The 13,072-nt window shown below is 41.1% G+C and overlaps 1 protein-coding gene across 2 annotated transcripts in view; it reads left to right on the plus strand.

The window, feature by feature from the left end:
• Nucleotides 1-1,812: 1,812 nt before the first annotated feature.
• GK5 (glycerol kinase 5) overlaps nucleotides 1,813-13,072 on the plus strand; it is an 84,883-nt gene continuing 73,623 nt past the window's right edge. Inside the window, exon 1 of one of the 2 annotated variants that reach the window (XM_065942851.1) lies at nucleotides 1,813-2,062. In XM_065942851.1, coding sequence (XP_065798923.1) covers nucleotides 1,916-2,062 — 147 coding nt within the window. In that variant the 5' untranslated portion in view covers nucleotides 1,813-1,915. The remainder of the gene's footprint in view (nucleotides 2,063-13,072) is intronic. The other variant, XM_065942852.1, reaches the window with a different exon arrangement.

The raw sequence follows: 13,072 nt of genomic DNA on the forward strand, positions 1-13,072 counted from the left end.
AGCCACCAGGGAAGCCCTGAGATACACAACAAAAGAAGCCACTGCAATGAGAAGTCCACGCACTGCAACTAGAGTAGACCCTGCTCGCTACTACTACAGAAAGGACTGCACGGCAATGAAGACTCAGCACAGTCAAAAATAAATATAAATTAAAAAAATAAATCAATAAACTTTGAGTAAAGCAAATGACCCTTCATGATGTTGGTTGGTCTCATCCAATTAGTTGAAGGCCTTAAGAGCAAAGATTGAGCATTCCCAAAGAAGAATTATCCTTAAAACTGCAAGGTAGGAAAACCACCTGAGTTTCCAGCCTACTGTCAGCAGACGTTAGACTCAAATTGTAAAATCAACTCTTATCTGAAGTTCTAGACTTTCAGCCTGCCCTAAGAGTTCCAGGACTTGCCAGTCCTCAGAAGCATGTGAGCCAGTTCCTTAAAATATGTCTCAATCTTTATCTCAATCTTTATCCTATTAGTTCTCTTTCTAATAGAACTCTGGCTGGACTCCATGACCTATTAGTCATTTATTTCAAATTACAATATGGGGATTAACATAGTAGATGACTCACCAAATGGCCAGCACTGGTGAAAGCAGACATGGGACCATTTGGAACAAATTAGTACTATTAGGCAGGAACAGGGTTCCTGGAAGAGGAAATGGCAACCCACTTAAGTATTCTCGCCTGGAAAATCCCATGAACAGAGGAGCCTGGTGGGCTACAGTCCATGGGTTGCAACGGGTCGGGCACGATTGAGGGACTAAGCTTTCTCCTTTCGAGACAAGAAGAGGATACAAAGGCAAAAACCCAAACCATACTCTCCCAGGTGCTTGTTCTAAGTTTCAAGTAATATGGCCAAAGACCCCAATTTGGTCAAATGGGCTGAAAGCAAGTGGGCTAACGTGACAAGTTGGTCAAAAGAACTGTTTGGTTCAAAACGAGTATCTTTTGCTTTTTAATTAATATACCACTCTACACTGTTAAAACTTTTTCACCAAGAGCACATATCCATATTACTTTCATAATTTTATTAAAAGATATTGAATATGTTCAGGCACTGGGTTTTTTGTAGTGCTGGTGGAAAAGTAGCCGAAGAAGACATGAACACTGTCTCACTGTCCACAGATAAGTAACTGGGAGCTGGACCGCCACATGGTAATCCCCCTGGGCTCCAGGCTGGTGACCAGAGCTGCAGGAAACTCGAAATTCCCACAGGCCTCCTTCCTGCCCCATGCGTGGAAGAGCCCAAGCACTTAAAGCCCGAGTGAAAGGTAAAGGACCCCCCGAGGGACCTTCAGACTCCTGAAAAAGCAGTCATTGGGGGTGGAGGTTGATGGTAAAAACAGCCACCCGGCACTTTGTCCCTTTTGCCCCACCAGAGGGCTGGGGAAGTTCTAGAGTGTTATTCCATTTAGCAAACCTGACCAGGTTTTCTGGGGGATAAGTCCTGGGGAGAAACTTTCAGTTTATGAATAAATACCTTCGGCCGAATTTTTTTCTTTTCAGGTTACTATTTTCGTTAATAGATTCATAATATGTAACCAGTTAAAAGAAATGCGGGCACTGTCGCAGGGCGCTTAGAGTTAGGAGGGAAATCATTAAAACTACGGGCCAAGGTAACTTTGAGAGAGGCTAGTGTTTGGAAAACGGGGCGGAGCCGGGTGGCCTGGACTCCGAGGACCCACCACTTTCCCGTTCACCTCCACTCCCCGCGAGGCCGCCTCGCCCGCGGGCTCGCCTGCAAAGAGTCATTGCGCAGCCGTGACGTCACGGCGTCGGGGCGGGGCCGCTGCCGGATCTTGCCGAGGGGCGGACCGGGGGCGGTGGCCCGGCGGGGCGCGCTCGGGCCCTGAGGTGCGGGAGTTCAGAGCGCGTCGGCTTAGCTGGCGGCTACGGCTGAGAGGCGTGCGGGTCGGGATGTCAGAACAGCCTACGATCCCGGAGCAGAGCGCGCCGGACTCGCGGCGCGCAGGCTTCGTGCTGGGGATGGACGTAGGCAGCTCGGTGATTCGCTGCCACGTCTATGACCGCGCGGCACGGATCTGCGGCTCCAGCGCGCAGAAGGTGACCGGGGAGCGGGCGTCGGGGCAGCGGGTCTAGGTCGCGCAGGGCACCCGGGATCTGGTCGCTGGGGGGACGAGAGGGCTGCACCGCCTATCTGGCCTGGACGCGGCCACCTGCGGCACCGCGGGCCCCCGGTCCTGAGCGGCGAGCCTGGACCGGCCAGATCTCCGCCTTCCCTCCCCGGGCCAGCCTTAAACCTGCGCGCTCTTTCGGTCCTGGCTGAAGACATTAGGGGCTCGCATGGTGACCTCGGATCACTCACTCGCTTCCGCTCACCTGAGGATTCGGCTCTCTGGCCTTACCTGGGTGGCCCTGCGGTGAGTGACAGGGCAGGGCAGGGCTGGCTACGCGTATCCAGCCAGAGAGGATGCTTTTTGATTTGCTTGGTTTTTCCTGTACTTCCTTGATAGACCTCCAACCCTGTCTTTATTTACATTTGAGATTTTCAAGACTTAATGGAATTTAACTTTATGTTTGTCATTCAGTTGTCATCATGAACTGCTTCTCAAAGTGCAGAGCAACTGACTTCCAGGAATATAAGTATCGCACAAATTTTGAAGGTTGTGTTGTCATTACCTTTCTCCTTTCCGTCTTTGACAGTTCATGAAAAGAACTTTTTCTGGTTTGAGAAAACTGCCAAGTCATTAGTTGTTACTAGTAAGGCAACTAACAGATTGATATTCGTCTGATCTTGTTTCCATGAAGTGTTGATTTCTGACAGTTGCCAGTAAACAAAAAATAATGTGAATTCCATATGATGTTTTTATTTACTCTTCTTTCCAACACCAATATCTTAAAAAAAAAAAGCGCTTATTTGGCTATGCCAAGTCTTAGTTGCAGCATGCAGTATCTAGTTCCCCAACCAGGCCCCTAGCATTGGGAGTGTTGACTCTTAACCACTGGCCCACCAGGGAAGACCCTCAACATATTTATGTTAGTAATTTCAGGGGTACAGAAGCTGTTAGTTACCTAATCCATTCCCAGCAGCACTGGACTCCCTCATTTGCTTGGTTTCTACCCCTCTTCCCATCCCCTTAGAAGTGTTTTTCAGCCGCAGGGGTTGCTCAGGAGCAGGTCCATTCAAAAGAATGCTTTGAGCATTTTTGTTTGTTTGTTTGAGGACTTCCTCATTCTGGTTTTAGGACCTGAACAGAGACCTGTTCACCTGTGCATGAACACTGCCCACCTCTCCACCACATACCCCACCCCATACCCCACCCCTAATCCCACCTGAAAGGACAGATGAAAGGTGGATTTTCTGCTTCAGCCACTATGTGCTCCTTATCTCTTTATGAGTCTTAATCAGAACACAGTGATATTTTCATAGTCTCCCTTATAATTCTAGACACAAAGTACTTTTGTTTTAAGCAGTGATTTTTTTTTTAAAAAGAAGTTGAAGTGTATAGAACCAAAGGGATACAGAAATTGTAAGAAGATAACAAATTTCATAGTTGCTATATAATTTGGGAGAAATTATTATTATTTTTTTTAGAAATGAGGTAAGAATCTCAAAGATGAATCAAGATTGCTGTTAAGTAGCAGGAGACTAGAATGGTTTGCCCAGACTTGAAACTGGTGTCTGGAAAGGTATGTAAGTAAATAAAAATACAAAAATTCCTTGCCCTTCAAGGGTGAAGCATTGTATCTTAAATTAAGGAGTTGAAAGCAATGCCTCTCAAACTGATACAAGGTTACAGCAGTGCTTCTTGAAAGCGTGGTTTGCAGGCTGTGGGGGTTGCAACAGAGAAACTAAGATTGAGAAACTTGTGTAGCAGTTTAGCAAAGTCATTTTATATTTGTTGACCATAGTAATAAAACATTTGGGATTTTACTTTGTATGTCATTTTTTCCCTAGAAAGTTGTTTTAATTATGTCTTAAAAATTGTTGGTCTACAATGAATTAGAAATCAGAAAAAAACCCAACAGCAACTGGTCCTTTGCTTCAGATATCTTGATTTCTTTGGGAAAAATGGTCTTCTTGGCCTCCATTGCTTCTTCAGTTCAGTTCAGTTGCTCAGTCGTGTCCAATTCTTTGCACACAATGGACTGCTGCACGCTAGGCTTCCCCGTCCATCACACACTACGGGAGCTTGCTCAAACTCATGTCCATTGAGTCAGTGATGCCATCCAACCGTCTCATCCTCTGCTGTCCCCTTCTTCTCCTGCCTTCAATCTTTCCCAGAATCAGGGTCTTTTCCAGTGACTCAGTTCTTCACATCAGGTGACCGGAAGTATTGGAGTTTCAGCTTCAGCATCAGTCCTCCCAATGAATATTCAGGACTGATTTCCTTTAAGATTGACTGGTTTGATCTCCGTGCAGTCCAAGGGACTCTTGAGAGTCTTCTCCAACACCATAGTTCAAAAGTATCAATTCTTCGGCACTCAGTTTTCTTTATGGTCCAACTGTCACATCCATACATGATTGCTGGAAAAACCATAGCTTTAACTAGACAGACCTTTGTCGGCAAAGTAATGTCTCTGCTTTTTAGTATGCTGGCTAGGTTGGTCATAGCTTTTCTTCCGAGGAGCAAGCATCTTTTAATTTCATGGCTGCAGTCACTGTTTGCAGTGATTTTGGAGCCCAAGAAAAGAAAATCTCTCACTGTTTCCATTATTGCCCCATCTATTTGCCATGAAGTGATGGGACCAGATGCCATGATCTTCGTTTTCTGAATGTTGAGTTTTAAGCCAGCTTTTTCACTCTCCTTTTCACTTTCCTTAAGAGATTCATTAGGTCCTCTTCATTTTCTGCCATAGAGGTGTTATTATCTGGGTGTCTGAGGTTTTTGATATTTCTCCCAGCAATCTTGATTCCAGCTTGTGCTTTATCCAGCCTGGCATTTCGCATGATGTACTCTGCATATAACTTAAATAAGCAGGATGACAATATACAGCCTTGATGTACTCCTTTCCCAACTAGAAACCAGTCTGTTGTTCCATGCCTGGTTCTAACTGTTGCTTCTTGACTTCCATACAGATTTCTCAGGAGGCAGGTCAGGTGGTCTGGTATTCCCATCTCTTTCAGAATTTTCCACAGTTTGTTGTGACCCACACAGTCAACAGCTTTGGTGTAGTCAATAAAGCAAAAGTAGGTGTTTTTCTGGAATTCTCTTGCTTTTTCTATGATCCAGCAGATGTTGGCAATTTGATCTCTGGTTCCTTGGCCTTTTCTAATTTTAGTATATGTGCTGCCGAAGCGAGCACTCCTCAGCCTTTTCTAAATCCAGCTTCTTAGCGCCTAGTTTATTATTTCTTGGGTACAGAATAAATAATTGAATTACATTTAGTCATATTAGGAAAATATTAGGAGATCAGTTTCCTTCATGGGACTCTATAGATTAGACACAGAACTTGTATTTGTTTTCTCAAATGAAAATCACACCTCTGCTGAATTATGTTGGAAAGAATATATAATAGAAACCCACACTTAGCATAGGATTTGATTGGTACTGCCAAATAAATAGCTTGAGAAAGAAAAACTGAAGAAATCACTCTTTAGAGATATGAACAAAATAGGCTTTATTGGTCTTTTCATTAAAATGGAAATCCCAAACAGGAACTTTTACTTGAGAAGGCTAGTACTAAGGCCTCTCAGAAGACTTTAATTTTATCTCTTATGGTATTCTTTTTTTAATAGCAGAGACCCACATTTGTAGCCTTTTTCTATAAGCTGTATTTTTTTCTTTCTTTTTTAATATTTATTTTTATTTATTCATTTGACCCTACTGTTCTTAGTTGCAGCACTGAGGATCCTCAATCTTCCTTGCAACATGTGGGATTTTTTTTTTTTTAAGTTGCAACATGTGAACTCTTAGTTGTAGCATGTGGGATCTAGTTCCCTGACCTAAGATCGAACCTGGGCCCCCTGCATTGGGAGCACAGAATCTTAGCTACTGGACTACTAGGAAAGTCCCCATAAGTTAAAAAAATCTTTCTGTGAACTCTTAAATATTGGTGTTATATACGAGAGTAGTGTTCAGAGTTTTGGGAATCCTACATGTGAATGTTTGATGTTTTTAGTTTTTCAAAGTAAAGAAAGTTCATCATGTTCCCCATTGGAACATCAAGCCATTGTGAGAAACTGTAAAAGATAATAAGATTTTGGTTGGAAGAACAGGACAGAAAGACCACTCCGAAGAACACTGGACTTTCCAATACTGTGTTCCCTCTGTACATTCTTGAAAAGAACTAGTTGTTGTCTTTTGTTTTTAATCAACAGAACACGTTTTCTTCTTAGCTTTGAATATATTCTTGATCTTGTATTTCAGTTTGATCTTCTAAACTGTTGTGACATGTTTGGTGATGGTGAGCTGTCTGGGTTGGTGAAGTGGGGGGACGTGACCCTGGAGTGCCACTGCCAAGTTTAAGTTGTTGACTTGACATGATGGCCATATTGAATTTTTTAGGATGCGGAAGTATTTATTACAGTTGAGTCATTACATACAGTCTGTGGTCATGAAAGTTTTGCATGGAAAGAAGAGAAATGTTATTTGATAGAAGGGGAATTGTTGTTCAGTCACTAAGTCATGTCTGACTCTGCAGCTTCATGGACTGCAGTGTGCCAGGCTTCCCTGTCCTTCACTCTCTCCCGGAGCTTGCTCAAACTCATGTCCATTAAGTCAGTGATGCCATCCAACCATCTCATCTGTCGTCTTCTTCTCCTCTTGCCTTCAGTCTTTCCCAGCATCAGGGTCTTTTCCAAAGAGTCGGCTCTTTGCATCAGATGGCCAAAGTATTGGAGCATCGGCTTCAGCATCAGTCCTTCTAATTCAGGACTGATTCAGGATTGATTTCCTTTGGGATTCAATTGTCACTGGGGAAGTACCTAAAGAATGGGAATAGATTTTGTTAAATCTGTTTATTTCCAGTGGGCTCACTGGGGAATAATATTGATTGATTGATAATATAGATTCTTTTTTCGTATCATCTCTGTGTCACCCTCACGCTCCCCACATTGTCAGTGTTTTCTCACAGTTCCCTTTTTTCTGTTTATTTTGGCCTTTTCTTATGTGTTAGAGATTTTCCTTAAATGATGATCTTTGGTTGTTTATCCATTCATATTTTCAGTACCATGTCTTACTTTTCTCTAGTATTTGCAAGTAAAGAATGTCTCTGAAAAAAAAAAAAAAAAAAAGAATGTCTCTGGTTTAGCTTCTCCAGAGAGTAAATCTCGTACCTTCTGCTGTGTTAGGGAGGGACAGTGGATCTGACTGGACAAGGAGTTTGAGCGTCCTTATAAAGATTGAATCACTCCTCTGTTCAGCAGCATCTGGCATCCCACTCTTCGGAGGTATCTCTAATTTTCAGAGTTCAACCTGAGATTCTGCCCGGGGTTGAGCAGAGATGTATAATCTGAGTGGGTAGTGAGGTGTTCAGTTGTCTCCTCTGTACTTAGCTCTGTACCACCTACCCACTCACTGATAGTGTTAAAGACATTTGTTAAAACCTGGTCTGAGCCTCCTTGCTCTCTTCTGGTCTTTCTGCATAAACCTTTTTCATGTTTTTAGTTTGATGGGAGTCTTGAGAGGAATTGGAAATAAAACACTTATGTTCAAGCCATTGTTTTAACCTGAAGCCAAAGATTCTTTTTTATCTTATTTTTTAAATTAGCAGAGTAAGATGAGATTTCTTTGGTTAATAAGTTCTGTGAGTTTTAGCACATGTGTGGAAGTAACCGAAAAACCCTTGTGCAACCGTTTATAGTCACTTTCCTCCCACACCTAATCTCTGAAAACCACTGATCTGTTTTGCATGACTATGGTTTGGTTTTTTTTTCTGTCCTTCTGAAAATATCTTATAAGTGGAAAAATACAGTAAGTAACCTATGGAGACTGACTTTTTTTCAACATAATGCCTTTGAGAGTCATATATATTATGTGTGTCAGTAATTCATTCCTTTTTATTTCTGAGTAGTAATCCATTATATGAATATACCAAATTCATTCACCTGTTGAAGTATATTTGCATTGTTTTCAGGTTCTGGTGATCTTGAATAGAACAGCTGTAAACATTTGTGTACAGATTTTAATGTGAATGTAAATTTTCATTTCTCTGGGATAAATATGTAGGAGTGGGATTGTTGTGTCACATGGTAGGTGAATATTTAACTTAACAAGAAATTGCCAAACTTTTCCAGAGTGACTCTTATCATTTTGCATTCCCACCAGCAATGTCTATGAATTCTGTTTTTCATCAACACTTGATATTGTTAGTATTTTTTTTATTTTAGATGTAGTGTTATCTCACTGTGGTTTTGATTTGCATTTACCTAGTGATGTTGAATATTTCCATGTGCATATTTTCTATCCATATGTACTCTTTGATAAAGTGCTAGTTCAAGTTATTTGGCCATTTTTTAATTGAATTATTTTCTAACTGTTGTTTTGCAATTTTTAAAAATATATTCTGGATATAAATCCTGTGTTGAATACATGATTTTCAGGTATTTTCAACTAGTCTGTACTTGGCTTTTTCATTTTCTTAACAATATCATTTGCAGAGTACACATTTTTAATTCTGATGAAACTCAGTTTATCAATTTTTATTGTTTTATTAATCATACTTTTGGTGTCATGTCTAAGAACTCTTCACCTAATCCTAAGTCACAAAGATTTTTTGCTGTGATTTCCTATAAGCATTTTACAGTTTTACATTTACATCTGGGATCTATTTTGAGTTAGTTTTTTGTGTAAGAAGTGAGGTGTTTTAAGATTGAGGTTAATTTTTTTGCATATGGATGTCAAATTATTCCAACTCTGTTGAAAAAGCTATTTTTCTTTTTTTTTGTTTGTTTTTTGTTTTTTTTTTTTTTGCTATTTTTCTCCATTGAATTGCCTTGTGTATTTGTCAGAAATCAACTAGCCATATTCGTGTTGGTCTACTTCTGGATTCTCTTGTGCTCCATGATCTATTTGTCTGTTTTTATAATTACACTATTTTGATTACTATGGCTTTAGAGTAAGCCTTCAAATTGTATAGTGTGAGTCCTCCAATTTTATTCTTTTTCAGTATTGTTTTGGCTATTTTAGTTCTTTCACCTTTCCATGTAAATTTTAGAATGATCATATCTATATCTATTAAAAATCCTAGAATTTTGATATGGAATTGTAGATGAAAGTTTTTTGCACTCTAAAAATGTCGAGCCGCTTCCTCCTGGTCTTCATTTTGATGAGAAGTCCACAGTCATTTGAATTATTATTCTGTGTGTTTATTCTGTCTGGTTGCTTTCAGTTTTGTTTTGTTTTGTTTTCAGTTTTTAGCATTTGAATTATGTTGAACCTGGCTGTGAACTGCTTTGGACTTATCCTGGTGGGGATTTTTTAAGCTTCCTGAATATATAGATTTTAAATCTTTTACTGGGCTTGGGAATTCTCAGCACTATTACTTCCCTTAAGTAATTTGTTTAGGCACTGAAGTCTTTCTTTTCTTCTTTGAGGCCTCTGCTGACATGAATATTAGACCATTTTCTCTGTCCCACAGATCCCTGAGGTTTTCTTCTTTTTTTTTTTTTTTTTTTTCTGTTGTTCAGATTAGAGAATTTCTATTGATCTGTCTTTAAGCTTATTGACTTTGGTTATCTCCATTCTACCATCGAGCTGATCAAGTATGTGTTTTAATCATTTTCTTTTTCTAATTAATTTTTTCTAGTTTTATTAAGGTACAGTTGACAAAAGTTGTACGTATTTAAGGTGTGCAAATTGATCTTTTGGCATACATATACATTGTTAATGAAATAACATAATTAATGTTAATTAAACCACTTCATCTCACAAGGTTATCATTTGTATTTGTGTGTGTGTGTGTGTGTGTGTGTTGAGAACACTTAACTGATCTCTTTGCAAATTTTGAGTGTATAATACATTATTATTAACTCTAGTTACCATACTGTAAATTAAGTCCGTAGACCTTATTCATCTTATAACTGAAAGTTTGTATCCTTTGACCAACATCTCTCCATTTCCCCCACTTAATTATTGTATTTTTTTTTTTTAATATTTATTTTTATTTGACTGTGATGGGTCTTTCTTAGTTGCAAACTCTTAGTTGTAGCATGTGGGATCTAGTTCCCTGACCAGGGATTGAACCCAGGGCCGCTGCACTGGGAGCAGGAGCATGGAGTCTTAGCCACTAGACCACCAGAGGTCCCTAATTATTGTATTTTTAATTTCAAAATGGTGAGATTTTTGTTTTTCCTTATGTCTTTTATTTCTTTGCTAAAATTTTCTATGTTCCTATTTGTTTCAAAAGAATTCACCCTTACTTCTTGGAGCATTTTTATAATAAGTTGAGTTGAGTTTAGTCACTCAGTCGTGTCCGACTGTTTGTAATCCCATGGACTGTAGCCCGCCAGGGCCCTCTGTCCATGGGATTCTCAAGGCAAGAATATTGGAGTGAGTTGCCATTTCCTTCTCCAGTTTTTTTTTTTTTGTCAAAATTATCTGTTATGTTGATACTGGTATCTATTATCTTTTGCTATATGAGCTGAAATTTTTCTGATTCTTAATGTACCTTGTAATTTTGGATTGTATCCTGGACATTTTGAATTCATGTTATAAACCTCTAAGTCTTATATAAGGCCTCTGACAAATGTTGATACTTTTCTTTAATAGGCAGTTAATGCAGTTGTGTTCGAGCTACACAGTCTGACCAGCCTTCCTTGGATTTTGATTTCACTGTTAATTCTGCTTTTAAGATCTTGGAAGTGCTATTTAGATATGTCCTATGCCACCTAGAGGTCAGTCTGGGACCTGGGCGTGCATGCGTGCTCAGTTGTGTCTGACTTTGCGACACCATGGATTGCAGCCCACCAGGCTCCTCTGTCCATGGGATTCTCCAAGCAAGAATACTGGAGTGGGTTGCCATCTTCCCCACCCAGGGATCAAACCTGTGTCTCGTGTCTCCTGCATTGGCAGGCAGATTCTTTACCAGCTGCACCATCTAGAAAGCCCCAGGACTTGGGCAGTGATCTGTTTTTTTCTTTTTTTGTTTCAAGTTCTGCTTTCAGCATCTTTGCTATGCTATCTAGGAGGGCTTCCCTGGTGGCTCAGTGGTAAAGAATCTGCCTTCCAATGCAGGAGACACAGGTTTGAACTCTGGGTCGGGAAGATCCTGGAGAAAGAAATGACAACCCACCCCAGTGCTCCTGCCTGGGAAATCCCATGGACAGAGGAGCCTGGCCGGCTACAGTCCACGTGTGCTACGTTGCTTCAGTTGTCTCTGACTCTTGCAACGCGATGGACTGTAGCCGGCCGGGCTCCCCTGTCCATGGGATTTCCCAGGCAGGAACACTGGGGTGGTTGCCATTTCCTCCTCTGGGGATCTTCCCGACTCAGGGATTGAAACTGCATCTCTTAAGTCTCCTGCATTGACAGGCAGGTTCTTTTTTTTTTTTTTTTTTTTAATTTTATTTTATTAGTTGGAGGCCAATTACTTCACAACATTTCAGTGGGTTTTGTCATACATTGACACGAATCAGCCATTGAGTTACACGTATTCCCCATCCCGATCCCCCCTCCCACCTCCCTCTCCACCCGACTCCTCTGGGTCCTCCCAGTGCACCAGGCCCGAGCACTCGTCTCATGCGTCCCACCTGGGCTAGTGATCTGATTCACCATAGATAATATACATGCTGTTCTTTTGAAACATCCCACCCTCACCTTCTCCCACGGAGTTCAAAAGTCTGTTCTGTACTTCTGTGTTTCTTTTTCTGTTTTGCATATAGGGTTATCATAACCATCTTTCTAAATTCCGTATATATGTGTTAGTATGCTGTAATGTTCTTTATCTTTCTGGCTTACTTCACTCTGTATAATGGGCTCCAGTTCCCAGAATATTGGAAATAAGAGCAAAACTAAACAAATGGGACCTAATGAAACTTAAAAGCTTTTGCACTACAAAGGAAACTATAAGTAAGGTGAAAAGACAGCCCTCAGATTGGGAGAAAATAATAGCAAATGAAGAAACAGACAAAGGATTAATCTCAAAAATATACAAGCAACTCCTGCAGCTCAATTCCAGAAAAATAAATGACCCAATCAAAAAATGGGCCAAAGAACTAAACAGACATTTCTCCAAAGAAGACATACAGATGGCTAACAAACACATGAAAAGATGCTCAACATCACTCATTATTAGAGAAATGCAAATCAAAACCACAATGAGATACCATTACACGCCAGTCAGGATGGCTGCTATCCAAAAGTCTACAAGCAATAAATGCTGGAGAGGGTGTGGAGAAAAGGGAACCCTCTTACACTGTTGGTGGGAATGCAAACTAGTACAGCCACTATGGAAAACAGTGTGGAGATTTCTTAAAAAACTGGAAATAGAACTGCCATATGACCCAGCAATACCACTTCTGGGCATATACACCGAGGAAACCAGATCTGAAAGAGACACGTGCACCCCAATGTTCATCGCAGCACTGTTTATAATAGCCAGGACATGGAAGCAGCCTAGATGCCCATCCGCAGATGAATGGATAAGGAAGCTGTGGTACATATACACCATGGAATATTACTCAGCCGTTAAAAAGAATTCATTTGAATCAGTTCTAATGAGATGGACAGGCAGGTTCTTTACCCCCTAGCGCCACCTGGGAAGCCCTGGGCTACAAGCCCATGGGGTTGCAAAAGAATTGGACACTTAGCGACTTAAACAACAACAAAATGCTGTCTAGGAGTGTATTCATACATGTGCAGCTTCCAGGAGAGCCTGGGAGTTCATCCACGTCTTTCTGGAGTAGCTGTTCCAAGCTCTTCCCTCTTTGAGATCTTCCTGGGACTTTGTGGTTCCCTGAGCCGCCTCATTTGGAGGCTGGAGCTTTCACCATCCCATTCTGCAGTGCACTCCCTATGCCCACGTCCAAGGCTAGGCATCAGGAGGACACAAAGAGGAAAAAGCCATAGGGGGTTCACCTCACCCTGGTGGGTCTCCAGCACCTATTTTGAGAGAGGAAATTTTACCTCCCTCAGTATTTGGGGTGCTTGTGGATACTGCTGTAGCTGCCAC

The sequence above is a fragment of the Muntiacus reevesi genome, chromosome 8 (assembly GCF_963930625.1).
Source record: "Muntiacus reevesi chromosome 8, mMunRee1.1, whole genome shotgun sequence".
Classification (NCBI taxonomy): Eukaryota; Metazoa; Chordata; class Mammalia; order Artiodactyla; family Cervidae; genus Muntiacus; species Muntiacus reevesi.